Source organism: Callithrix jacchus, chromosome 4 (assembly GCF_049354715.1).
Source record: "Callithrix jacchus isolate 240 chromosome 4, calJac240_pri, whole genome shotgun sequence".
NCBI classification, from domain to species: domain Eukaryota; kingdom Metazoa; phylum Chordata; class Mammalia; order Primates; family Cebidae; genus Callithrix; species Callithrix jacchus.
In genome coordinates, this window is record NC_133505.1 from 163,863,613 (window position 1) to 163,890,450 (window position 26,838).

General features: G+C 38.4%; 1 protein-coding gene across 12 annotated transcripts in view; it reads left to right on the forward strand.

Annotated features, from left to right (window-relative positions):
• The window catches only part of ARID1B (AT-rich interaction domain 1B), a 437,005-nt gene that overhangs the window by 257,375 nt on the left and 152,792 nt on the right, over nucleotides 1-26,838 (forward strand). For 7 of the 12 annotated variants that reach the window (XR_013534646.1, XM_035297021.3, XM_035297024.3 and 4 more), the window contains exon 5: nucleotides 2,981-3,022. The exons of the other annotated variants lie outside the window; for them this stretch is intronic. Coding sequence is in view for 6 of the 7 variants with exons in the window: in XM_035297021.3 (XP_035152912.2) it covers nucleotides 2,981-3,022 (42 nt within the window). In the remaining variant the exon portion in view is untranslated. The remainder of the gene's footprint in view (nucleotides 1-2,980; nucleotides 3,023-26,838) is intronic. 12 annotated transcript variants of the gene reach the window in all.

Below are 26,838 nucleotides of genomic sequence, written 5' to 3' on the forward strand. Positions count from 1 at the left end.
GTGAGTTAATGGAAAGGCCTTGTCTTTGGCTCTAGGGAAGTTCTGCTTTGTTATCTTAAACCTGCCCCTTCACGCCTCTGTACTTCGGGAACGCTTGCAAACTTCTCTCTCCTGTTGAAATGAAACATGGGTCTCATAAGAGTGTTCAAATTTGTCTCTGCATTTGTTACAGCATCTGTGTGGAGGAGGCGAACATTGGCTATTATGTCCTAATTTTACATTTGATTAAACCTGTGACTTTTTTTTTTCTTACTGCTAATTTTAAGTCTCCCCACATCAAAGTTTAAAAAGAAAAATGACACCATGAGTAATCTCATCTTTTCATTTCTGAATTAGAATTTATTTTTAACTGTATAATAGATACTTAAATACATTTCACCCAGTTATGTATTCCTAAGCTAAACTCATCACTTTGATTTTCTTAGGGCATTGAGCACAAAACATTGCATTTAATAAATATCTGGAAAGTATTTGTTATGAATGAGGTATTTCTTTTGAGATTAGTGCAGATAAACGCAGATTCTAGGCAAAGAATTACTGTTTTAATATCAGCACTGTGTATTCCCAGTACAGTATCCAGTCTTTCCATTGAGAATTGACGAAATGTTTTCAGTTATATATTCTCATTTTAATCAGATTAACACAGGTCTACTTCTAGTTTATATATGAGAATAATAGGTGTTTTTGGCTTATGAAATATAGTTACTAACTTTTTTAAAATTATTGTTCAAATTTATGACGAAAGGAACAAAAAAGCTTGTCTGATTTTGGTCTGTAAGTTGAATGACTACTACCTGGAAATTAAGTGCAAAAGTTGAAATACTCCTTTGCTCCCACTAGAGGGGGATTCCTTCCAACTTAGGTAAAAAGACTTAGACCCAACATGAAAACCTTGTATGACATTGATATTTCCTTCATATTAAATTGAGGATAATCTCGTGTTTTTAAAATCAGCTGTTTTTCTGTAGCTGCTGAAATTAAAATCTTACAGAAATAAAGGATGTCAAGCATATTTGAACTAAGGAGCATATGTATTTAAACAATAGTGCTTTTAACAAAACATAGTTTTGTAAAACTGCTATAATTAAGTTTGTTTAAAAGTATATTACTTAAGAGTTTCAAAACAGTTCTCTCAGCCCTGCAGGAGATAGAATCTGGGGTGAAGGGCACCCTGTTGAGGTCTGCCTCCCTCCTCCCACCCCCACGGTCTGTCACTGTCTCTGTCTGCTGAAATAGCCACAGAGAGAGTTCTAAATTTCACTCAGAAGCTTTGATTTGCTCTCACCTCAAGGTGTCAAATATATTAAAGCCTTATCTTTAAATAGAGTTCTGTTTGCTATTGAATTTTCTTGTTTCATTCATTGACTTTTTATAATATGATAAAATATGCAGAACTCACTCTGAAGATTTTTTCCCCCAAAGTTAAACTGCAATATATTTTTAAAATAACACATAAAGGGTGAGGTGTGCGGATATCTATATGTGTAATTCACCAGCTAATGTCATATGATGTTCACAATATTTCAGATTCAGCAAATTTCTTGTTCACGCTTTTCCTTTAACTGAAGTCTGCAATGTTGGTTAGAGGTTTTAATTTTAAAAATAGTCGAGGTTAGTAACCTAGCGTTGTGAAAGTCATAGCTTGGGAAATTCAAACATGTAATCTCTTTACCTTTTCTTAAATGAAAAATCTATAATAAGGCCTCGTTTCTAAATCTAACAGCCTTGGAAATTAATATGTAAACAGAAATGCTGTCAGTAAAACTTACAATGATTTTCTACTGTACTTGATCCAACATTTCAGTCTTTAGCCTAAAATCACATTTGGTATCAGCAACATATGGCTTTTATGAAAACGAGGCTGCTCATCTTCTCCATCCCTAATGGTGGTGTCTTTCTTTTGCTTTCTGCACCAGCCTCTGCCAGTGCCAGGGGTTGGTCATTGAGCCTGGCTTTCAGTTAAGCAGTCGGAGAAGAATTTGCTTCCTTGTTTCTCTTTTTGTGACCCTTTTGCTTTCATGCTGGGTGAAAGTCTTACTGTCATGGTCTTCCTTGCTATATTTTCTTTCCACAAGGGAAGAATCCAATTTTGTTTTATGGCAGGATACGTTAGATAGGTGTATATGCCTTCTACTACGTGCTACACACAGCTCATTTTAAAAGGTTTAAATCTGACGGCGAAGCCTGTTACAGTCTGATACTGTCCACCCACCCCGTCTTCCTCTTTAAAAATACTCAGGTGTATTCTGTTGCCTTCTTTCCTTGTTCTTTTCCATCAAGTATTGGTACTTTGCAATAGTCAAAGTTAAAAGCTTTACACACCACACTGAATAATTATGTTTAAAAAACAGTAATTATCAATACATGTCTTGTTCCTCACAGCTTTTTAAATTCATGTTAATGAGCTCTGTCTTCTAATGCATGAGACTGACAGGCAGTCTTGAAGTTTTGCCATCATTTCATAACTTGTTGCTTAGACTCTGCCTGCCTTTTCCAGAGTCTTGCTTTCAGGAACTCTTGCTCTGCCACATTCCAGAGATCCAGCACTGCCCACTCTGATCTGAGCAGGACAAGAAGCTACTGGTAGCACACATGCATGAGATTGCTCTGAGAAGGGCAACTCTCCCCTCACTGTCTATCAGTAAAAGATCAAAAGGCATATGCAGCATGTTGTGATTTAGGTGAGAAGGATGATTCTACTAACTTCCTGGATTGTTTTTGGGGAACTTCAACCACCATGTCCACACGGTGGCAGATGGATTCATTTGATAGGAGCTCCCGCCGTCTTATAAAACCCGGATGGGATTTCAACCCAGCTCTTGAAGATACTCACAGATCTCTTTCTTGACAGCTGATGTAAATTGAATGCCAGTTTTCTCAGAACTCTTCAATTCTAGGCCATGCCTGTGTCTGGTTTCTGTGGCTAGACTCAAATAGGTTTTTTGATAGTGCCTAAATTCTGTTTTCCTTATGATTTCAGGTTGGAGTCTTGGCCTCGGAGGATGCAGCCTTTGGACTCAAGGTGTGTGGTCTGATGTAGCTCATTGTGGAGGTTTTGGCGATTCCTCCTAGGTGGATTTTAGGCTCAACAGAGAGGGCTTTTTTTTTAATCAAAATATGGAGGTTGAAAACTCTTCACAAGTTTAAGATTTCTCTTATTGTGATTAAGATTAGACTGCCGTAGTATTTTCGTTACCTTCTTTGTTGTGGAGAATATGAGAAACAGTACAGGAAAACGAGAGTTTCATTTAGTAGTCATTGACTTTTAAATTTCAGTTGGCCATAGTACAAGATTTACTTAAATTTGGCCCCAGTGTGGGGGTACTGACAGTTTGGGGACACTGACAGTTTGGGGATACCGACACTCTGGGGGTACTGAAATGTAATAGCTGAATGTTGTCAGTGCTGTGTTTAGTTCATGCTCCAGTATTATTCATTGATTTATGAAACAGCTCTGTTTCAGACAGTACCCCTACAGTCCAGTTACAACCAGATTGAAAACCCAGCTCCATCACATGAGGACCCCATGACCAGTTGACAGATCTAAGCCTATAAACAGATAAATCATCCCACAGGGTGCCGGTATCCATGCAGTAAGCATGCCAGAGGCTGCCAGTCGGGTGGAGTGGACAGTGGGAAGGCTTTCTGGGAGGCAGATCCCTGGGCTGAGTTTTGAGGGGTTGGGTTATATGGAGGGGAGGCAAGAAAGGAGGACAGGAGAAATGAGAGCTGTTTTCAGGTGGAACAGCCACTACGAAAAGTATCAGAGAGAGCTAAAGGTAGTTAATTTCTGCCTATGTGGCAAGAGCTGAGGCTGGAGAGGTTAAAGATAATTTTCTCCTATAGAAAATGGTAAGCTGTTAGAAGATTTTAAGCCAGGTAGTGGTCAGATTTGTAATTCAGACAGATGACTTTGGCCACTTTTTGGAGGATGGGTTAACCAGAGACCAATCAAGAGCAGTTGAATAGACCAGGTAAAAGCAAATGCAGGCCTGAGCTGGCGTAGTATAGAAGTAGCAGTGTCAGAGGGAAGAGGGCTGGCCACCTCAGCTTGCAGCTGGTGCCTGCTGGGGTGTGCAGAGTAGGGAAAGACAGGAGCTCAGGGTGAGTCCAGGGAGTGTGTGATGCCACCCTGAGATAGAGAACACAAGAGGAGGAATTACAGATTTCTAAAAATTATAATCTTCCAGACAAGTATTGTTGATCAGATTACTTGCCTTTTGTACATATTTGCTGGTAATTTTTAAATTTGTTAAATTAGGAGACACTTATTAAGGAAGTCTGATTTCATTTTCATATAGTGGTATAAAAGTGTAGAGTAGAGAGTAGGTGCCATTAGTTACTTTAGAAGTCAGTTTGGGAGACTAGGGAGGTTGGTAGAAACTACCACAGAGCACCAGGTATCGGGGACAACCCTCATCCGTGTGTTACATCTTTGGCCTGAAACCGGATTGGAGTATTTATATTTTCTACCATCTTTTTTCTACTTTTCATTCTATATGCTTGACATTTTGAAAGCATAATCTACCAGTTGTGCAGTAATGACAGGTAAGACGACATTATAGTACTACCAAAAGCAAAGTTTCTGAGGTTATAAACATAGCAAGAGTTTACATTCATAAATATATATATATATATAAATATATATAAATTAAAGAAAAAATAAATTAATACTTTATAAATGCTTGATACAACTCAAGTTTATAACCCTAATAAATTTTTTATGTTTCTGTATCTGCCAAAAATTACTAAATTATTAATTCTAAATAGAACCTTATTCAGTGTTATTTACAGTATTTAACATGGTTGTGTGAATTTTTCATTTTTTATTTAATGCCCAGCATGCATATGGAATATTCATTGCATTTTTAATAAACATGTAGGGTCAGTTCTTATGAGCTCGTTTTCATAATCCTTCATACTTATTGAGTATGTAGCAATATTATAGAAGGTTAGTGTAGCCAGCAGCTCTCATAGTCTGCCCTGCTGTGTGAAGGCTCCACGTTTGTTCTGTGGCCAACCTAACACGTTCCTTTTGTAGCCTTAATTGTTTTTTTCTTTTTCCTTTTTTTTTGAGACGGGGTCTCATTGTGTTGCCCAAGCTGGAGTGCAGTGGCACAATCATGGCTCATGCCTGGCTGATTTTTTTTATAGAAATGGGGTTCTGAGGCCGGGCGCGGTGGCTCAAGCCTGTAATCCCAGCACTTTGGAGGCCAAGGCAGGTGGATCACGAGGTCAAGAAATCGAGACCATCCTGGTCAACATGGTGAAACCCCGTCTCTACTAAAAATACAAAAAATTAGCTGTGCACCGTGATGCATGCTTGTAATCCCAGCTACTCAGGAGGCTGAGGCAGGAGAATTGCCTGAACCCAGGAGGCAGAGGTTGCAGTGAGCCGAGATCACGCCATTGCACTCCAGCCTGGGTAACAAGAGTGAAACTCGGTCTCAAAAAAAAAAAAAAAAAAAAAAAAAAAAGAAATGGAGTTCTAACTATGTTGCCCAGGCTGGTCTTGAACTACTAACCTCAAGCAATACCTGGTCTTGGCCTCCCAAAGAGTAGTGTTGGTATTACAAGCATTAGCCACTGCTCCTGGCCTCATAGCTTTAAATTTAATATGTTGAAACAACATATTAAAGTTTGAAAATTTTTTTCAACAAACCAGTGACTTTCGCATAGATGCTTTTAGCTTTTGCTGATCTATACCAAAGTGTTTACACATATAATTAAAAATAGGACATTTGACATTTCTTTTTACTGCTTCATTATCTGGAAGTTGGCAAGTATATTTTTGAATTCCAAAAATTACCTTATTTTTTAAAGGTGTGGGTATTCAGCATTGGTCAGGTTGTTAAACACATTCACAATTGGCATTTCTACCTGTTTTTATAAGCACTGGGAAAGGTAACTCAAGTGTCTGAGTCATGTGGTAACACAGGGCACCCTCTTGGTGAATGAGAGAACACTTCCAAGCCTACTGGAGTGTGTGTCCCATGTATGTCGCCGCTCCTTTTAGTGATGATCTTTAATGAGCCTTTATCTTTCTATACTTTTTTCCCTATCATCTAATTCTTTACATTTTTGTGCTTTACCTTCTCTTTGGCGAAATGAAAATCTACAAGCTTAATATTGATTTAGAACAAATTTGTCAGTCTTACTGGAAAATGACTTAAATGCATTGGGACGCAGAAATGAAAAACAGCCAATTTTTGTATGTGCATGTGTCACAAAACTATTGCGACTATCAGGGTTGATTCGAGAACAACTTTTTCAACTAGTCAAATGTCAAATATCTATGTTCTCCTACTTCTTACATCTTAATTTTGCACAAATACAGATTCATTGTTTTATTAGGCTTATCTCGTTTAAAGGTAACTTAGAATTGAAATGCTGGAACTGTTCCACTGTAAACGCTAAGGACTTATCTGAATTTAAATGACTTTTATTTTCTTGAGTTTGTTTCTACACAGGTCTGATTAAGAAAGTTATTTTAAAATTATATATACTTATCATAAAACAAGAATTTGAGGTGAATAGAAGTGCTTCAAAATAAAAAAATGCGTGAAAATATATATTCCTTTATTAGTAAAGGAATGTTCTACAAATATAGAACACTATTCTTATTTTAAGTTTTGATCAAGCCTTCAATATATTATCAAGTTTATAATTTTATAGGAAAATAAATTAGAAGTCCCAACAGCCGCCCACATGGGTTGGTTCTTTTTATGGGATAACTGCCTTGTATATCATTAATGAACTAAGTGAAGCTGCTGGTGATAGTGAGATGGTAAGTCAGCAAAGCATATATATGTCTACATATGTGATTATATTAAAGAGAAAAGACTAAAACATTGACTTGTTGCTTATGGATTCTACAGAGAAAATTATAGTAAGGGGTGTAAACAAGAGAGAGTGAGTAAAATATCCCTGGGTCATTAAAAAAAAACATGTAAACATAACTTCTTTATTTTTTTCCCTCCCTCCCCGTAAACATAACTTCTTAATAAATTTGTTAAGAAATCTTATTAATCTACTTTAAAATTTCATGACTGTGAATGTTCTTCATCTTCGGATTAGGTAGCTAAGTCCAGAATTAGAACAAAGCATGTTTTTATTTAATCCACTCTCATATGAGATGTGGGTACTGCTGTTATCCCTAGTATTAGGTGAGGAAACAGGAACTCAGAGTTGAGAGCTTGCTCAAGTTGACGTAACCAATCAATAACAGAACTGGGATTTGCACCTGCAGGGTCAGCCCCAGCACCTTGTCTGTTTTCTGAATGGAAAATAGAACTGAGAACTGATGTCCTGAGAACTGATGGAACTGAGAGCATATACCCTACACCTGCCTCCCCTCTCTACTCCCCATCTTCTTAGCCACCCTCATCTCTGCCCCATTCAAGTCCTCTTACTCTAATGACACCCCCAATTCCAAATCCAGCAGAGCAGTTCACTGCTTGCCCTGTGCCTGCCTTCTTGTGCGTTTGACCTGATCGACTTCTTCCTTGGCACACTCTCTTCCTGTGGCTTCCTCAGCAGTGTTTGTTGATTCGCCTCCTGCAGGTCTGGCCTCGGTTTCTCAGACTCATCTTCCTCTTCACAGACATGCAGTAATGAATTTGTTCAGGGCTCCATCCTAGATTCTCCTCTCTGCTACATCTATCACTAACATCCCACATTACACCTTCCCCTCCTCCTCCAGGGTGTATTCTTAAATATCCTGCCAAATGAATGAATATCATAAAGCCATGTTCAATACAGTGTATTTCCTGGGGGAAGTTCTTCGGGATTACCTATTTAACAATAATGTAATTTGGTTATCAAAGTAATTTTTAAAGACTTTTCCCTTTGAAAGGTGGAGGGACAGAAATATGTATTAACAGTTTATTCCTTTGCTATACCTGTCTTCCAATTCTAAATGGACATCAGAATTCCACAAATTCAAAAATATTTTGATAGGGTGTTTTGGCTGGCATATTCTTTGGGAGAAGAAAAGCCTGAATTTTAGGACCCTTTTGGTAATATTCGATATAAATCATTAAAAACACATGTGGAGAGGTCAGTTTAAAATGAATTACCAGGGTAATCATGGGGAAGCATATTATGTTACTCTAAAAAAGAATGTGAAAAAGAAAAACGATGCAATTTAGGCTATCATTGGGTCCACAAGCAAGATCCCTCCACTCCTTTTTTGTTTGTTTTTTTGAGGCAGTCTTGCTCTGTCACCCAGGATGGAGTGCAGTGACATGATCTCTGCTCACTACAGCCTCCGCCTCTCAGTTTCAAGAGATTCTACTACCTCAGCCTCCCAAGTAGCTGGGATTACAGGCCTGTGTCATGAAGCCCAGCTAAGTTTTTTGTATTTTTAGTAGAGACAAGTTCTTACCATGTTGACCAGGCTGGTCTCGAATGGCTAACCTCAAGTGATCTGCCTGCCTCAGCCTCCCAAAGTGCTGGGCTTACAGGTGTGGGAGGCACCACACCTAGGCTACACTTTTTAAAATCCTCTTTGGTGGTAAGTTTTTAGTATTTGTTTTAGGCACCTAAAATTTATTACTATAAAAGAGAAAGGTCTAAGCTAAAGTATCTGCACATAAGATGTTAAAATAAAGCCTAAACTTATATGACTTTTTACCTATATCTTGGTTGATTAGATATCTTAGAGAAAAATCACATTAGCGTTCAAACTGGTCTTCCAGCCCCCAAGTAACATACTCCCTTAAATATCCCATGCCCTTCACTTCCCTCCCAGACTAATCTCCACCTTGTCCTTCCCCTAAAATGCTTACCCTTCCTCTTGCTGCATTTCAAAATCCTGCTTTCCCTCCCGGCTCCATTCTAACCCTGTCTATGATTTGTCTCAGCATTGGAGCCTTCTGACCACCATCCTCAGAGCTCAGCAGTTCTCTCTGCCTTTAGGATTCATTTGGAATTTGTCATCTGCCAACTTTTTTGTGGTCTTTTGTATTTGGGAGACAGCATGATGCGACCTAGCCAATTCCATTATGTGGCATTTTCCCCCAGTAAGATGGTAAGCTTAGAGAATTCATTTTTTTTCAATCTTTTTATATCCATATTGAAAACTTTCACATGGTAAACAGTGAGTAAGTGCTGATGATTGTCTAAGAGTTTTACTTATAGTGTAACAATTATTATTGCTAAGACCATAAAGTGTGTGATACTAACATGTCACGACTGTATTCTTCTCTATTCTGGGATTTCCTTGCCGTCTCTCCCATTATCTGGGCCGATATGTGAGCTTGGCATTTCTTATTTAAGCTCTGTAAGTCCCACCTGAAGGCGCTTTAACATATTCTTTGTTAATGCTTGTTGAAGCTATTGAGTGGGTATGGCTGGCATCAAAAACTAGTTGGTTCCATTTAATCTGGCTGATCTTAAATAAGTTCGTTAATCAAGTTCTTCAGTTGTATTCACTGATATGACTCTACTGCTTTCCACTGCTTTCCATTCGAACAAATGTCTGTGGGATATACATGTTATGTGTCAAGTACTAGGGATGCAGTGGTAAGAATAGTAAGTCCTTTCCTCCATAGATCTTACTAGACACAACTTTTGGAATGATCTTATGTCAGAGAAAAACCCAAGAAGAGATGCAAAGTTTGGATATAATTGTATGTCTTTCTGTCATCTAATTGTCTTAAATGAATATATTTATTGTATTCTAATATATTTATTGTATTCGACAAAATGGAGTGGGATTCCAGTTTGACTTAAGGAAATTATAAATAACAAAAGGATTAGTCACCTGTAAATATAATTTCAAATAGAATAAAGGTGGAAAATTTTATTTTGTCTTTTTAAACTAAGTTATTTTCAATTGTGGAAAATAGTGTAGCCTGGGGCCCATATTTGGCAATCACTTAAAAGTGAGCTTCTTTCTGTCTTTTGACATCTGATTGTTATGAAAATACCTGTATTTCACTTCCCTCTGATACAAATAAAATGATGGGGTATGATAGTATTTATCATACTGGGAAGGAGGAAGCAGAAAAAAGTACAATGGCCCGTCTCTGAATGAGCCCTGTCTCAATAACCAAATAATGATCCTCGAGAAAAACCGGAGGTTCACTTTAGCTTCCTTTTCACATCAGTCTAACTCAGAGGGCTCCAGTTGGAATTGTGTTAAAAGTCCATTTGTTTTTGTCATTTCTGATTCTTATATTGTTTGTTAGATTTTTCCACTTTTAATCATTTCTCACTGCTCATTTTGGTTCTCTGGAGCTTTGCTGTCCAGCGTGGCAATCACCAGCCACGTGTGGCAATTTACATTTAAAATATTTAAACCTAAATCAAATTCAAATGTCATTTCTTCAGTTGCTCTGGCCACATCTCAACAATCACATGTTGCTGGTGGCACTGCCATAGTGCATAGTGTTGTCCATCTTCACAATGAGTTCTGTTGCCTGAGCTGGTCTAGAAAATACAGGTTCTAAGTATGTAGATGACACAGACGTTTTAGCATAACACATTTCACAATTAGAACAGCCATTTAAAAAATTGGTTTAAAAACTGGGGAGTTGAAAAGATAAGTAGAAAACAGAAGGAATTTGCTATTCGGGTAAAGTGCTATAAAGCAGAGGGGATGTTTTGCTTAGGAAAGAAATAGAAACTGGGGCGCGGTGGCTCACGCCTGTAATCCCAGCACTTTGGGAGGCCGAGGGTGGCGGATCACGAGGTCAGGAGATCAAGACCATCCTAGCCAACATAGTGAAACCTATCTCTACTAAAAATACCAAAGTTTAAAAAAAATGAAGAAGAAAAAAGAAATAGAAACTATTATAAAGTTGACAAGTTTCATTAGATTTTGAGAATAGAAAAATTTTAAACAGGGTCGTGAAATCTGATAATCTTCTACAGTGCCATTTGTAATGGGTCATTAATTCATTGATTTGCCTAGGGCTATGCCTCCCCCACTAGTATAGTATTTCGGATTTAGAATGTTTAGTATTGTAAGATTCTACCCAACAAAACAGTTCTTTCCTTTATTAGTGTAGCCACATGAAAGCGTATACTTACCTTCTGTTTAGAAACACATACGTATTTTGTGTCAGGCTGCGTTAACTCTGGTTCTTCTCCATTCTTTCTGCCTTCTTAGCGAGATGTGTTTTCTAATGAATTTACTTGGCTGACTCTATAAGTGAGTGTGCATATAACTTAGGTGGAAGTATATTTAAGATAACCAATGTCATTGAAACAAAACCAGCAGTTTTTAAAAATTCATAATCTTATGAACTCATGTTCCTTTTCATAATATAACTTATTTTTACATTTTAATTTTTTTACTTAGTTAAAATCTGTTCAAAATCTTTAGAGCAGTAGAGGACTAAGTTTATTCCATACTGTTTCAATATTGACTCAAAATTAAAATTATAGAATATATGTTGTTAAAGCAAAAAAATTTATTTCCTGTAAAAGAAGGATTTAAGGGGGTGCGGGGAGAGGAATCTGCAGCGTTTCCCTAGGACCTCAGGGGTCTCAAGTTCTCCCGGATGTGGGAATCCAGGAATCCATATTGAGCTCCTCTCTTCTTTTGTTAGAAAATTTCCCAGCCTCTGCTTCTGCCATCTGCTGGTAGTTCAAACAGTTACATGTTTGAGTCTAAAACAAATTTTCTTTTCTTTCTTTTTTTTTTTTTAAGGAACGATTTTGGGGAAATACTTTATGTATATTTACCTGTAATATTTTGACGCAGTTTTCCTTGTTACATTTAATTATCTTTTGGAGGAATATTTTAGCTTTTTTTTTCAACTGTCTTTAGAGGAATGCACAAGTCTAAAACTCAGAAAAGACGAAGACTATGAGGCCAAAGCATATGCAGTGAAGAGGCAAGGGAGAGCCCTGGTGGTGAAAGGCCTCTTGTGGCGGATGAGGAGTCACTGAGAGCTGTGAATGTTCCACATTTCATCCAAAGCCGGACATCTCACCTGATGTCTTTGGATGAAATGTGGAATGTGGAATCGGATTTTTTTCCTGCCATTTTATAATTAACACAACTTGACTGGGAGTTAGTTGAACAGACCCATCTTCTACTGTAAGTCCCATTGTAAGGTTGGAGAATTGATTTCTAGACATCATTAAATTTCTTTCCAACCCTAAAATTCTGCAGGTCCTTAACAGGCGTCCTGTATTCATTCAAACCGCAACTCTTTCACCATTTATTATTCTCCCATTTCTTCCTGCTGATGTTTCCTAGTCTAAGGCATCCTCATTGTCTTGGGAAAAATGGAATTGTGTTGTGGTGGTGCTCACGAACAAATCTTTTCATTAAGTGAAGCCAGGCAAAAATGTTTAAAAGGAAGGCAAAACACAAGAATTTTATTTTCTGCCCCTTTAGTCTTCTTTCCTGATTTCCTTTAGAGCTGCCTTGGCCAGTTATTTTTCATCATTTCCTCAAAGAGAAAATGTCACCTGAGATTTTACAGTGTCTTTTTTACACAATGCAGAAGGCTGAGGGAGGGAAAGTGACTTATTTTAGGGACTATCTAGTGGCAAAGCTCAAGTAGACGTTGCTGCTTCCCAGGCCTGTGTACTTTATTTAAAAATTCCAGCAATGCTTCTGTTTCTTTCTTTCTTTTTTTTATATCAGTTCTCTCCAGTTTGGGAACTCTATATTAGGTTCCATCTTACAGAATTAGCACGTCACAGCTCAAAAAAATGGTCTATTGTTAGCAATTTCATATAGTTCAGCCCAATGTACTAGGACTCTAATATCATTTTAGATCAACTTTCAATGGTGAAAACAGTATTTTTCTTTAAAAGTTGTTTATTCCAATTGGAATGGGTATGAGCTCACTCTGTGAAGTATTAGGTGATCACAAGATGTTTGTGGATCTTCACTGACGTAAGAGTACCCAGTAGGCCACAAAGCCCAGCAAAGAAGGTGTGATGTTTCTAGAATATGTTTTGGCATTATATGCAAAATCAGAAGTAGTTTGTTATGTTCAAGGGAGTTCTTAGCGTAATAGGAGCTCCATTTCTTCTACATCAAGTATTGTGTCAGGTGGTAGTAGATGGCAGAGTGTTGAGACAGATTCATTGCTAGCGTGGCAGCTGTCCCAAGATCTACTAAGTCCACTGTGCAGAAATGTTGCCTTGCCCTAGTGGTGGTGAATATATGGTGAGTGGAGGGGACTGTGATTCAGGATAGTTCATGCCTACTTTTGTCAGATTCTGTTCATTTTTGTAAAAAGACGTTAGGAATTAAACATGTCCTTCCATGCTATGTATCTGAAAAATGGTCTTTAAGAGAGCAAGGATAAAGGAAGCAAGCTTATTTACTTGTATAATTTGGAGTTTGATTGACTCCATTTTTCTCTGGGGACATTATTTTGGCACTAGTTTTTGAGGACTTAATTTTCTAGTAATAATAAAAATGCATATATTCTCTTATCCCCACCCTCAGACACCTGTTCATTTGGGAAGTGCACATATAATTAAAGGCATGTTTCGGGGCCTGCCTGTAAAATTCCTTTGCATAGAGTTGCTGTGATCATATTAATAATCATCAAGCTGCTTGAGATTTCGTTGGGAAGAAGCAAAGCAAATATCCCAGGGAAGTTGGGAGTGATTTTGATTGCCTGTGTTTTAGGTTCTCTGCACTGCCAAATTTTAAAGCAAATTCTGTTTCTTCAGATGATGAAAGCCAGCCCTCCTCCTTCCCTCCTCCTGCCTTAAATTTGGCTTCTTCCCAAGCCATGTCAATTTTTGCAAGTCAGTTGAGAATGTCAACGTGGCTGGTGTTGAAAGAGCCAATATGTTGGAAGATGCTTAAAGCCAAGTAGAACATTTATGTGAATTAAAGAATATATCAGGGATGATTTTTAAAAATCAGATTTGGATTAAGAAACCTGTTGAATTAATACTTGCATAACAGATGTATCACTGATAAGTACTTGTAAAAGATATTCCCAAATAAGCAGTAAAAGTACCATTTTACAACCGGAGTAATGCATCCTGTGGGTCCATTTGCAAAGATATGCCAACAGAAATGCATGCAGAGCTCTGGAAGTGATAATGCAAATAAAACATTTCACATTATAACTTAAAAATAACAAGTTTGGAAGCAAGAAAAAATCTGGGAGACTATTTGTTTTGTCTAAATTCTGTTTTTACTCTGGTCTTTTAACAGTTGGCTTTTGTTAATGTATTATTGCCTTAGTATGTTCCTGTGTATTGAAGGAATACATTGTCTGACAGAATTGCAGTTGAAAATATTACAAGTTCTAAATAATAAGTATAATAAATATCATACCTTGTTTGCTTTGTTGTCACAGTTACCTGTTCTCGTGCGTTCCTGAATTTGGCGGGTGTCTCCACTACAGTGGAATCACTAAGCGAGGGTTTTGCCATGTGTAATTTATTCGTTTGTGCACAGCCACAGCAGAGCATCCATGCACCCCACAGTGGCTGTGTGTTCCAGTGTGCTAGGTCACCAAGACTTGCTGCCTTGAGGCCAGGCGCAGGGGCTCATGCATGTAGTCTCAGCGCTTTGGGAGGCTGAGGCAGGCGGATCACTTGAGGCCATGAGTTCAAGACCAGCCTGGCCAACATGGTGAAGCCCTGTCTCTACTAAAAATACAAAAATCAGTGAGGCGTGGTGGTGGCACCTGTCTTCCTAGCTACTCAGGAGGCTGAGGCAGGAGAATCACTTGAACCAGGAGGTGGAGGTTCCAGTGAGATCATGCCACTGCACTCCAGCCTGGGTGACAGACTCAGTCTGAAAAAAAAAAAAAAAATACTTGCTGCCTTGATTTGCTGCCCACTTTGCCCAGCAAGGCCATTCTACCTGGGCTGATGCCAGACCCTGGCCAAGGTGGGTTTGAAGCCTTCGCTCTCTCTTGCCATAGTGCTCCTCAGGTGTGGCCTTCCTTTGGTAGCTGTGCAGTTTTCTGCTTGCAGTAGGTATGACCTTAGATGGCCATGTAAAATGAGGGGTCAATGTGAGGAATGGGAGAGAAGTATGGGGAAGGGCAGGACTGACCCTTGAAATCGGCTTAGAGGAAGTTAAATCCTACAGGAAATTTCTTTTGTTCCCCAGCTATGCATGGCAGTTTAAAGCACTTAATTGGCTGTTTTTTAAGAAGCCACTCTTTCACAAATTAAATTTTCATTTCAGAGTAAATTTTTGTGTAACTCATTGAGGAAGGGGGAGTGAAGAATAGAGTAGAAAATGAATACATATTATTTATAACGAGAATTGGATATAGGCTTAGATTGCTTCTTATACATTAAATATCATGGTAAAATCAAGAAAATTTTAAGAAGTATTCTAAAATTAATTTCAAACAAATTTTTAAAACGTTTCTAGAATTTCTTTTTAAATCCTTGCATTACATATTGAAGCTTCTCACATTGTATTCCTATTTTTGTCTCATTTAAGTTTTAATCTCCTTATGAAAGGATAAGTGTCTTTTCTTCAATCATCTTAATGTCTTAACTGCACTTCGCATCATCATGACTTTTAAAACATGTATTGAATGCTGCTGCAGTCCAAGAGTAACAACACCTGCGGTCTCCAAGGAGTAGGAGCCCCTTGGACCATGAGCCCCAGCAAAAGGAAGACAGACACTCTCAGCTCGGGGCATCCTTGCCCAACTCAGCCCCCTCCTCACTGAGGGGTCAGGGAGAGGGGCCAAAGAGCTCCACTTATGTATCATCAATGAAGCCTCCTGTACCCAGTCCCCCAACAAGGAACAACAACAGATATTCAGTTTAAAAAATGTTACTTGTGATAAATGAGTAATTTGGGAAGAAGAAATCCTGAGTTTTAAGATGCAGAAGGTATTTCTTTATCATGTAGACACTTAAAAGGGCTTTAATTTTGGTAGTAAATAACCTTCATAAAAATTTTGGTTTTTTTGTTTTACCTTCATATGAGCCATGTAATAATACTTCTGATGACATCATACTCATGAAATGACTTTTTTTGTTTTCTAATCGACAGTGGAAATTTTTATGATGTGCTATGTAATAGTATGTGCAAACATCACAGGCACAATATTAATAGATGCACGTATATGTATGCCATACAGTAAATATTTCCCATTCACACATGTATGCATTCTTTCCTTTTACATAGGAGGCATAGAGAAGTTGACCTCCCTAAAGGATAAGTTCTAAAAGGCAGGAAATGGAGATCTGCCAGGCTTGTTGGCTAGAGTCATGGACAAGAGCAAGGCCTGTCTGAACTGCCACTCAGTTTTTATTCTGCGCATTTGCAGGGCTGGTGATTAGAGTGGCTTTCGCCCAATTATGCTGTGATTATTCTGCTGCACTGTAATTGACTGGGGAGATATGCTAATACCTGTCATTTGGGATGATAAAAGATGAGCGGGGGACGCAATGCATTATTTAGCTGGCTGTGTGATAGATGAGGGATGCGCAGAGTGCTTTAATTGCTGAGAAGAGAGGTTAAGCTGAACGAACGGATGAATTAGAAATGAGTTTTTTTATGGCTTGTGGAAAAGTGAAATAAAGGAAAATGTGCCTTAAACTAAAACAGCAGATAGAAATGAGCACAACGAAACTAGATCTTCCAGGCAGCTCCCTTTATCCATTTAAATGCTAACGGAAAATGTGGTTTAGAGTTCAGTTAATAATAATCAGAATAAGAATTTCCAATAGATTCTCATATCAAGCAAAAAAATGGTTAAAGGAATGGTTTTAATTTTAGCTGACTATTTGTAACCAGTAACCTCTTAAATTCACACTGTACTTTAGGTTATATTGAAATGTAATATGTAACAATTCTGAATTTTATGCTTTGTATCTTTTGATTGTTAGAGGTGGCTAGACTTCTTGTGCCTGTATATCTTTCAATAAATGCAGGCAGAGGAAAGCAAGAAAAAAATGAATATTTATAATACCAGGAGAATGTAAAAATATAATTAGAGAGTGTACAGATGATTCTTGAGTAACAGGATCTGAGGCAGTCGGTAGAGTCCTCATGCACCACACTTAGGCATTGGTATTTTTATGCAAAAAGAATTATGGAGATCTTTTCATGTTGTTTCTTTTGTCACACTATATAATTTTGTATCCATAGTTGATAAAAGTATTTAAAATTCTCTTGTAATCTGTATGGTTATTTACATGATTAGCTGTATTTTCCTTTATTTTAGTTTTGTCCAGTTATTCATAGGTAATTATTTTGAAAATGCGGCCAGAACAGCAGTTTGCAGAAAAAGACTGTTAAAAACTGTAGGCTGAGGCCTGTGGACATTGCTGGCTTCCAGGTACCTCGTATTTTACCAATTAATGATGTAGGAAAATGTCTTCAGTTGTGCTGTTTTGTCTTGTAGATGAAGCAGTGAAAATAAAGGTTGGGTAGCAGAGGTTTATTTTCTTTTTGTAAAATAAAGTAACTGACCCTCATATGTTGTTGAATTATCTCTAGACAGTCAACCTTCTCAGAGCCTGTGTGACTTACCTCATATAGAAGAACTGATCAGGGAATAGCTTTCAACTAAGGTACTGAATGGTAATAGATCTCTCTGGAACCAAGTCTTCTTGTTGGACTGGATGTCAACTGTAGACAGATGCCATTCTCTGCTACTCAAATAAGTTTTGCTGGGGCTGATTACTTTATCCCAGTAAAATAGGCACCTTTATGTGCACATTTCTTGTGAAATGAAGTGAAGTTTCCTTATGGATATTTTAATCAGTGTCCTTGGAATTCCAAACTGAACTCTTGTAGCTGTGTAACTCATACAGGCATAATCTGAAAGGCCGCTTATACAGAATACCTTGTAAAGCAAAACAGAAGTTACAAAGTAAAAGATACACTTTGCTTCAAAGAATTTAAGATTAAATGGACAGAGATTGGACAAACGGCACCCTACACCAAACAACAGCACCTAAGAGCAGTTTTTACCAGCCCGAGTTACAACAGTGTAAAATATCATGCAGAATTTTTTTTTTTTTTTTTTGGAGACAGAGTCTTCACCCTGTAGCCCAGGCTGGAGTGCAGTGGCATGATCTCGACTCACTGCAACCTCCGCCTCTGGGGCTCAGGCGATTCTCGTGCCTGAGCCTCCAAAGTAGCTGGGATTACAGGCACCCGCCACCATGCCCAGCTAATTTTTTGTGTTTTTATCACCATGTTGCCATGGTGGTCTTGAACTCCTGAGGTCAGGTGATCTGCCTGCCTCAGCCTCCCAAAGTGCTGGGATGACAGGGTGAGCCACTGCGCCGGCCTATCATGCAGAGCTTAAGCTAGCTATACTGAAGATAGCAATGGCCCTTTGGGGTTGTGCTTTCTTGTCTGGTTTTTCTTGTCAATAGTATAAACAGAGCAGTACACAAAACCATCAGTTTTTCTACATCTTTTTAATGCTAGCAGTTTATAATTTCTCCTTCCTACTTGGTGAGTATTCAATCCTGCAACTTTGTTCTTCAATCCTGGCTATAATTATTATCACTTGAATGTAGAAATGATTCCTTCTTTAAGGACCTTAGTTTGACTGGTTTTTTGCTTTGTTTTATGTGATTAGGAAAAGAATCACGTCAGTGGCTTTCTGTTGCTTACGTGTTATAATATCAAGCCTCCTTACAAGTTTGATTTATTGTGATAGCATGAAATTTTTTTTTTTTTAATGCAAATGGATGAGCCAGGCACAGTGGCTCACGCCTGTAATCCCAGCACTTTGGGAGGCCGAGGCAGGTGGGATCACCTGAGGTCAGGAGTTCAAGATCAGCCTGGCCAACATGGTGAAATGCTGTCTCTACTAAAAATACTATATATATATATGTGTGTGTGTGTGTGTGTGTGTGTGCGCGTGTGTGTATATATATAGATAGTATATATATTATACATATAGTGTGTATATATATTATATATAGTATGTATATATAAAACATATAGTGTGTATATATATAATATATATAGTATATGTATAATGTATATCTAAATTATATATTATATATATATATTAGGCCAGTCACGGTGGCTCACAGCTGTAATCCCAGTTACTTGGGAGGCTGAGGCAGGAGAATCACTTGAACCCGGGAGGTGGAGATTGCAGTGAGCTGAGATTGCACCGTTGCACTCCAGCCTGAGCAACAAGAGTGAAACTCCGTCTTAATAAAAACAAAACAAAACAAAACAAATTAGCCAGGTGTGGTGGTGTGCTCCTGTAATCCCAGCTACTCAGGAGACTGAGGCAGGAGAATCACTTGAATCCAGGAGGCAGAGGTTGCAGTGAGCCAAGATTGTGCCATTGTACTCCAGCCTGGGCGACAGAGCAAGACTCCATCTCAACAAAAAAAATAAAGAAAGAAAAAAGAAAGAGAGTGAATGGCCAGAAACTGTGATTATTTGCCTTAAATTAGATTTTTCCCCTTGGAAATGCTCTATCTTAAAAAGATTTGTAACACAAGTCAGCATAAAACTGTCTTACATTTCCTTAGCATCTTTTAATGTTCTTACTGCCCAATTAAATGTTTTCTTTTTTAAATGGTAGTGAGTTATAGTTTTTTGGAATAATGTGTATTTTACAATAAACATATAAATCTGGTGATAGGATTTAGAGCCACAAGGCACATGAGAAACGTAATCCATTATCTCTGTGTTATGAAAGTGGGAAGTGAGCCTCGTGGAAGGACTGCTAACCTAGACCTCACATCTCCTTGCTTCCCGTCTAGGGCTTTTTCTTCTATGTATGAGGAAGTGGTTCTTACTTAAAGAGCAAGGTTTGTGGAAATAGTTGTTCACATTGAGCTGTGAAGGCAAAAGAACCACAGCCTAGGCCTCCTTAATAGATGTCACTGTTACAGGTGTGACGGTCAGATTGGTTAAAGCAGAAATCATTGAAAATGATGCAGACATTATACATTTTATTTTAGCACAAAACACATAAATGTCTATTCACATGTCTCTCCCTCCTGTCCCCCGTTCACTGCTGTCTCAGCCATGCCTCATTTCTGCAGCAGCGTTTCAGTCGTTCACCCACCCCCACTGGTGGGTCTCCTTTCACATGGATATATGACATGGTTCCATTTTCCTTTCAGTTTTATAACTGGAGGAAGCTGTAGCATAAACATGCAGAGGAGGGAACATAACTAGAGCTCACCACCGGGAAGCATCCTCCTCAGCTGGCATCAGCTGAGAAGTAGAGGGGCTTTCCAGAGAGGAGGTACCTCAAGACTGAAGCCAGCACATACCTGAGACAGAGCTTAGTGCCTGCTCCGTGGACAAGGAGACCATTTGCATTGCTTTCCCTTTGGAGATGTTGAGTAATGATCTTTCCTTCTCCTTCAAGCCAGGTCTCCAATAATGTACTGCTATACAAAAGATACAGGTCATTAATTGGTTAATTAGAGAATAATCATTAGTTTACCCATCTTATTTTTATGGCTTTGATTTTCCTTCTTTCCAGTAATGTGATCCTTTTTTGTTTCTGTGTGTCATTTAAATTCACCCATTGAACTTGTACAAAGTATTTTTTAGAAGTAGTTGCTCAAAACTTTTGCTCTAAAAAGATAACATTAATGTAAATATCACCTTACATTTCAAACCTTTACTGCTCACTGTAGTGACTCCTCTTTTGTCCTTAAATTTGATTATAATATTCTTGATAACAATGGAAAGCTCACTTTAACAAAAAGGAAAAGGAAAGTGGGGTTTCAAATGTATTAATTTTCTGCTACCGAGTAACACATTACCCCACATTCAGCAGTTAAAACCGTGCTTCCTGATTATCTCACAATTTCTGTAGCTGAGAGTCCAGTAACTGGGTCCTCTACTGAGGAGCTCACGAAGTTCAGATACGTTATTAGGGCCGTGGTCTCATCTGAGGTTTGGGGTCCTCTTCCAAGCTCACTGGTTGGCAGAATTGACTTCCCTGTGTCTGGAGTTCTAAGGTTCCCACCAAGGAGCCAATGCCAACCTGGAACGCTTCTCAGTTTCTGGAGGTGACCTGCAGTTCCTGGGCTGTCTCCACAACATTGCAGCAGGCAGGAGATGTGTGTTCATTCTCTCCCACCTCTTCCAAGGGATCACCTCATTAGGTCAGACTCACCCAGGAATATCTCCTTTTATTAAACCAAAGTCAGCTGATTAGAGACCTTAATTACATCTGCAAAATCCCTTCTACCCTCTAAAGTGACATAATCACAGGAGTGATCTCCAGAGCCCCCCTCACACTTAGGATCGGGCATCATGTAGGGTGTGTATCCTAGGGGCTGGGAGTCTTAGGGACCATCTTAAAAATCTGCCTCCCACAGCTACTGATTCACATTTGCCCTCAGATTTTAGAGATACAAAGGTTTTCTCTATATGTACTCAAAATGTCCTTAACTTGAATTTTTCTTAAACGCAGCTTTGGAAAAATGAGAGTGGGATATAATAGAACATATTTGACTGACAACATTGAAAATAAATGATAAGCATCTTTAACAGAGCTATCCATCATAGCAGCAGTTTTATTGGTAGTCTCTGAACCTTTGCCATAACGCAAGAGAAGTAATTTCTTACTACAGACTCTTACTGTGCCGTTGATGCACCTCTGGGGTGGGTGGAGAATGTGCTGTGTTGCTGTTCTCAGTGCTTCTGTCGAAGGTTTCTGTGATCTCAGTTTCTCCTTCCAATAGTTATGTTTGGTTGTGATCTCATGAATCTTCATAGTCACGCAAATCATAAAAAAAGAAGGCCCTGCTGTGTCTGGTTAGCCCGAGAGACTCGAAATGCTAAGAAAAAAAACTTTTGTCTAAACAGTATTTTTTAAAACCATCATTTTGATGTTCAGTTTTGACTAATCATTTTGGGCGCATACAAGGAGGAACTTAGGCAATTGAGTTTTGTTTTAATTTTTATTTTTTTGTTAAAACCTTTTAAAAAATACTTTTAAGTTCAGGGGTGCATGTACGGGTTTGTTAACACAGGTAAGCGTGTGTCATGGGGGCTGTACAGATTATTTCATCACCCTAGTTGTTTTAATTTTTAAGTGATTATGTAGTTTTCTCTAAATTCTGTGAATCAAATATCAACGTATTTTAAAAATCTAAACTATGCTTTGTCTTTTAAAAAATTAATCCTATCCTTTTAAATTATGTTTGCAGGTACATATGTGTGTGTGTATATGTATATATATTTCTATATCTATAACTGTATAAATGAGATGGATAGATATTTAAGACGAGGTTTTACTGTGTTGCCCAGGCTGGCTTTGAACTCCTGGCCCAAATGATCCTCCCACCTCAGCCTCCCAAATACCTGGGATTGCAGGTGTGAGCCACCATGCGTGGCTCATTATTTTGAATTTGTCTTTGCTAACACTGATTCCTTTCAGAATTACTTTAGAGAAAAATAATGTATTTTAAATAGGATTTGTATGTACTTGATTTCAGTCATTTAGGTGGGGGAATTCCATAAAGCTGAAAATTTTAAGACGTATATAAAACAAGTCTCATTATTTTTTAGTTGCCCAGATTTTGAAAAGGTGTCAAAATGTTAAAATAGCAATAAATATTTCCTATACTTGATTCTAGAATCAAAAGTTTAGGAGGATTAGTTTCAGATAGGGTTGATGATACCAACAGCATACTCTAGGAGTAGAGCGAGCGGTTTTCTGATATTCCAGAGGAATTACTAATGTCGACATGAAAATTACTAGTTAATTTTCTTTCTTTTGCAGAAGTTTTTGAGTTTTGGTGGAGTATTTTATGGATGCACCCCTTTTTGGGAACTTGTGCAACTAGAAGATGAACTGTAGTACTTAAGGACAGCAGAGGCGAGACAGGCACACAACTTAATGCACGCCGAAGTCATCGTTCTGTTTGATCTTATGGTGGCTTCTCTGCTTCCCTCCTCACCTCACTTCCACTAGGGCTATGCGTTCAGATATGCTCAGATGACCACCTGAAAGCCATCAGGCTTTTCTCTAAAGTATTATCAGCAGCTGTTTCTCAAACGATTTTATCTTGATCTTTGAGCTAAATTATTTATTTCCTGCAACTGTGAGGTCAGTCACCCTCTTCCATGTGACCTGGTGTTCACAGAAGCAAGACATGTGATCCGCAGGAGACAGCTGGTCACTCACAGGGTCTTCCTGCCTCATTCACCTGTGCTAGGTGCTGAGGATACCAGCAGTGGCAAACCTGGTTCTAGCCCTCATCATTTGCAGTGCAGTTGGAGAGATGGGCTGGGTAGTGCCTGATCAGTGATATGTGGTTAATATGGCACAGAAGAGGGAAAGTACCATGTGGTCGGGGGCAATCAGGCGTTGAAGGAGATTTGACTTAGCTCCTTTTGGAGGAGGCAGGCAGGAATGGATAGGCAGATCTCTTTGGGGCTGATGATTTTGGTAAGAAAGACTTGGAGGCCCGAAAACACCTCGCTTAGATGTTTCAGTGAGATGAGTTGTAGCCAAAGCTACTTCAGCTTGGAAATGGGTTTTTAAAAATAAAAATGTACTCATTTATCAACAGTGTGTGGTATCTTTTGGCATGAGAAAATACTTAAGAGACGATATATTGATTAGTTGTGTATCTTTAGAATCAAATGAGAAAATATGAAAGTGCTGGAAAATAGCAAATTGATGTATAAATGAAAGTTTTACATGATCATTTATAGCACTTTGTTATATAATAGATTTATGTGATGTCAGGAATAAAAGAAGCTGGTGAAATTACTCCATTAGCTAGAAAATGGTTTTAAGAATCAGCTAAGCCTTTGCTTTTTAAAGTGATAGTTTGAAAGTTACATACCGTGTTTTCCTTTCTTAGCTGAAATCTTCATTACATAGTGAAGTGTGTGTAAATATTTGATAGTATACTGCAGAATATGAGGTTTGTTAGAATCTGATTCATTTAATGGAAATTAATCTATTGGTGAGTCAAAGAAATGTTTATTCTTGTAATTTACCAAAATATTTCTGAGATTAGAGTATTAAAAGAGGTTCTGAGACTAGTTTATCCAACATTTATTGTTTTCAGTGGGCCAGGCCCTGTGGAAAGCTCTGGGGTTAAACAACAATGATTAGCAAGATACGAGTGACACTAAATTTCCTTAGCATACCACTTCTACTGCCTAGTAGACCTGGTGGGCTCTAACCCCTGGCCTGGCCTGGGCTGGGAATGATTTTGTGAGGGAGAGAGAGCAAGCTTTCTTGAATATTAGTGATTATGCTTTTGTCTCTGCGTTTCAGAATTTACAAAATGCTTTCTAGGAGTTTAAATGAGATAGAATGCATTTTGCTTTAGAACAAGGAGGGGGACATTTATTTCAGTGCTTGTTGCTTAATCAACATCTACACTGCCACTTCACATCAGCTTCTGTCCTTTCCAAGTGAATTAGTTCTTGTGGGCGGCTCGTCAAGAGGAAGTGTATTGTTCCTGGCAGGGCACTTGAATTTCTAATTACCAGATTCCTGACTTAATTGCAATTACCTGGACACCGAGGCAGGGTGAACTTTTGGAAAAGAATGTAATTAGTGAAACAGGAACTTTACTGCCAACTCCCTGTCCAGATACCAGTACTAAAGAGAGCACTGATAAGTCCACGTCTGGGAAAACAATCCATCAGTCGATAAAAACAGTTCTTAAGGTAAATTATGTAGCATAGTGCCTCTCAACTCTGAACTCAGAAACCAATTCGATGGTAAAGCAGAGTGTTCAATTTTTGTGTTGTCATAGGTTATAGTAGGCATGTGTGCAGCTTTTTAAGATTAATTATTTTGAACAAAATTAATTATTAATAATTATTTGGCAAGTACTCTCTATTTGTTTGCAAACACAAACATTATGTCCTTTGATTAATAAATGTAAAATCCCAGGGTCTGTGGCCATAGGAAGAATAAATAATTTTCCAGTATCACTTGTTTCACTAGCAGTTTTTCTTAAATAATAGTTATCAGTAACAACAAATTCACACACAACGAAGTTTCAGTCTGGTTAATGTCTAGATTTACACTTGTTTTAAAAGCATTTTAATATATGTAAAGCAAAATCTGAACAATTTTTTTTTTTTGACATTTCTTTCATTGTCTCATCACATTCAAGAGCCCAACCGTGCTGCCTTGGCACTGATTCACAGTCCTGAGATGGTAATAAATATCTGCTTATGGTTTATTTTACACATTTTTGATTCAGTCCTTAACCCCCTGCTATTTTTTCCTTCTCAGCTTCTCTGAGCTGTCCTTCCTTTCCATCTCAACAAATTCCTTGTCCACACCAAGGTTAATTTTGCCCATCTATGGTTAGTTAACTCACAAATGATCTTTTACAGCTTCTTCCCCATGGAGCTGCTGGTCTTTTTTATTTTCAGCCTTTTCAAAACATGTTACAGAGTGGAGTGCTCTGCCCACTCGCCACCGCACAACCTGCTGTGGCACCTCCGGATGGGCAGAGGGTCTTATGTGTTCTGTGTCTCCTCCTGTGGACTCGACTCAGGCTGTCCCCTCAACCAAGACAGTCTTTTTTTTTTTCTGTCAGAGTTTAATTCCTTCTAATGAATATCTCCTACTTGTGTCTTTTTTATACATTTTATCATATATTTATTTTTTCTGCATAATTTGAGAGCCTGGCTGTATTTGAATTTACGTTTGTTAGCTGTTTGCATAATGACAATATATAATAGTAAAATTTTAAATGGGAGCAATAATAGTAAATATCTGAAAAAGTGGTGAAGATGGAGTACATTACTTACCTGCCGCTCTTAGAATGGAACCGAGCATGTGGAAGTGCTCCGAATGACGACCCTGCACCGTGTGGTGGGTGATGTCCTATTTCATAGATTGGAACAGAAGAGCCAAGAGGTGAAGGCACCTGCTTGGCATCTCCAGTTGTGGGGAGGAGTTCCGGCAGTGGGCGTGGGTATTTTAACTCATGGTTATTACTGCTTTTACTATCTCAGGGTTGTTAGATTTAGAAATAAAAAAAAAGCAGGTTCCCCAGTTATAGTTGAAGCTCAGATAAGCAATGAATAAAATTTTAGTTTAAGTCCGAATAGTGCATGGCACATACACTTAAAACCTGTTATTTCTCTGAAATACAAATTTAACTGAATTCCCGTACTTTATCTGATAACTCTAAGCTATCCACATAGAGTGCCTACTCTGTGCCATTCCTTAAATAATACACCAGAAATAAAAAAAGATAGCTGATTCCACCCTTTGTGTATTTTTTCAAAACATTAAAAAAAACCTGTTTTTGTTTTTCAGACAACCCAATTAAGAACAATTAAATTGAAATGTCTGTGCCATGTTTTTTCCAAACGTGCATCATGTGGCAGGAGGAAAATGTTTTTGTGGAAGAGTCACCATGATAAATTTTTTTAGCAGCTAATAACCACTGAGTTTGCAGTGGGAAAAACAAGACAGCAGAAATGAAAGGAGCTAAAGACAGCCCAGGCCTGCTGTCACTGCTGTCACTTTTTGGAGATAATCAAATGTTTGACAAAGCAGTCATGATAAGCTGAATCTACTTTTCCAAGTACACAGCTACAGCGTTAGATTCTTTTGCTTTCTCTTGCTATTGTGTGTTCCCCTATTTCTGTTTCTCCTTTTGTTTTGTTGGTGTTTTTTCGGAGACGATCTTCCTCTGTCACCCAGGCTGTAGTGCAGTGGTGCCAGAGCACACTGCAGCCTTCAACTGCTGGCTCAGTCTTCCTGCCTCAGCTTCCCAAGTACCTGGTACACACACCACTATGCCCGGCTAATTTTTTTCATTTTTTTAAAATAGAGACAGGGTTTTGCTACATTGCCCAGTCTGGTCTTGAATTCCTGGCTTCAAGCAATTCTCCTACCTTGATCTCCCAAAAGTGTTGGGATTACCAGTGTGAGCCACCAGATGTGGCCTGTTTCTCCTTCTGTTGATTGCCGT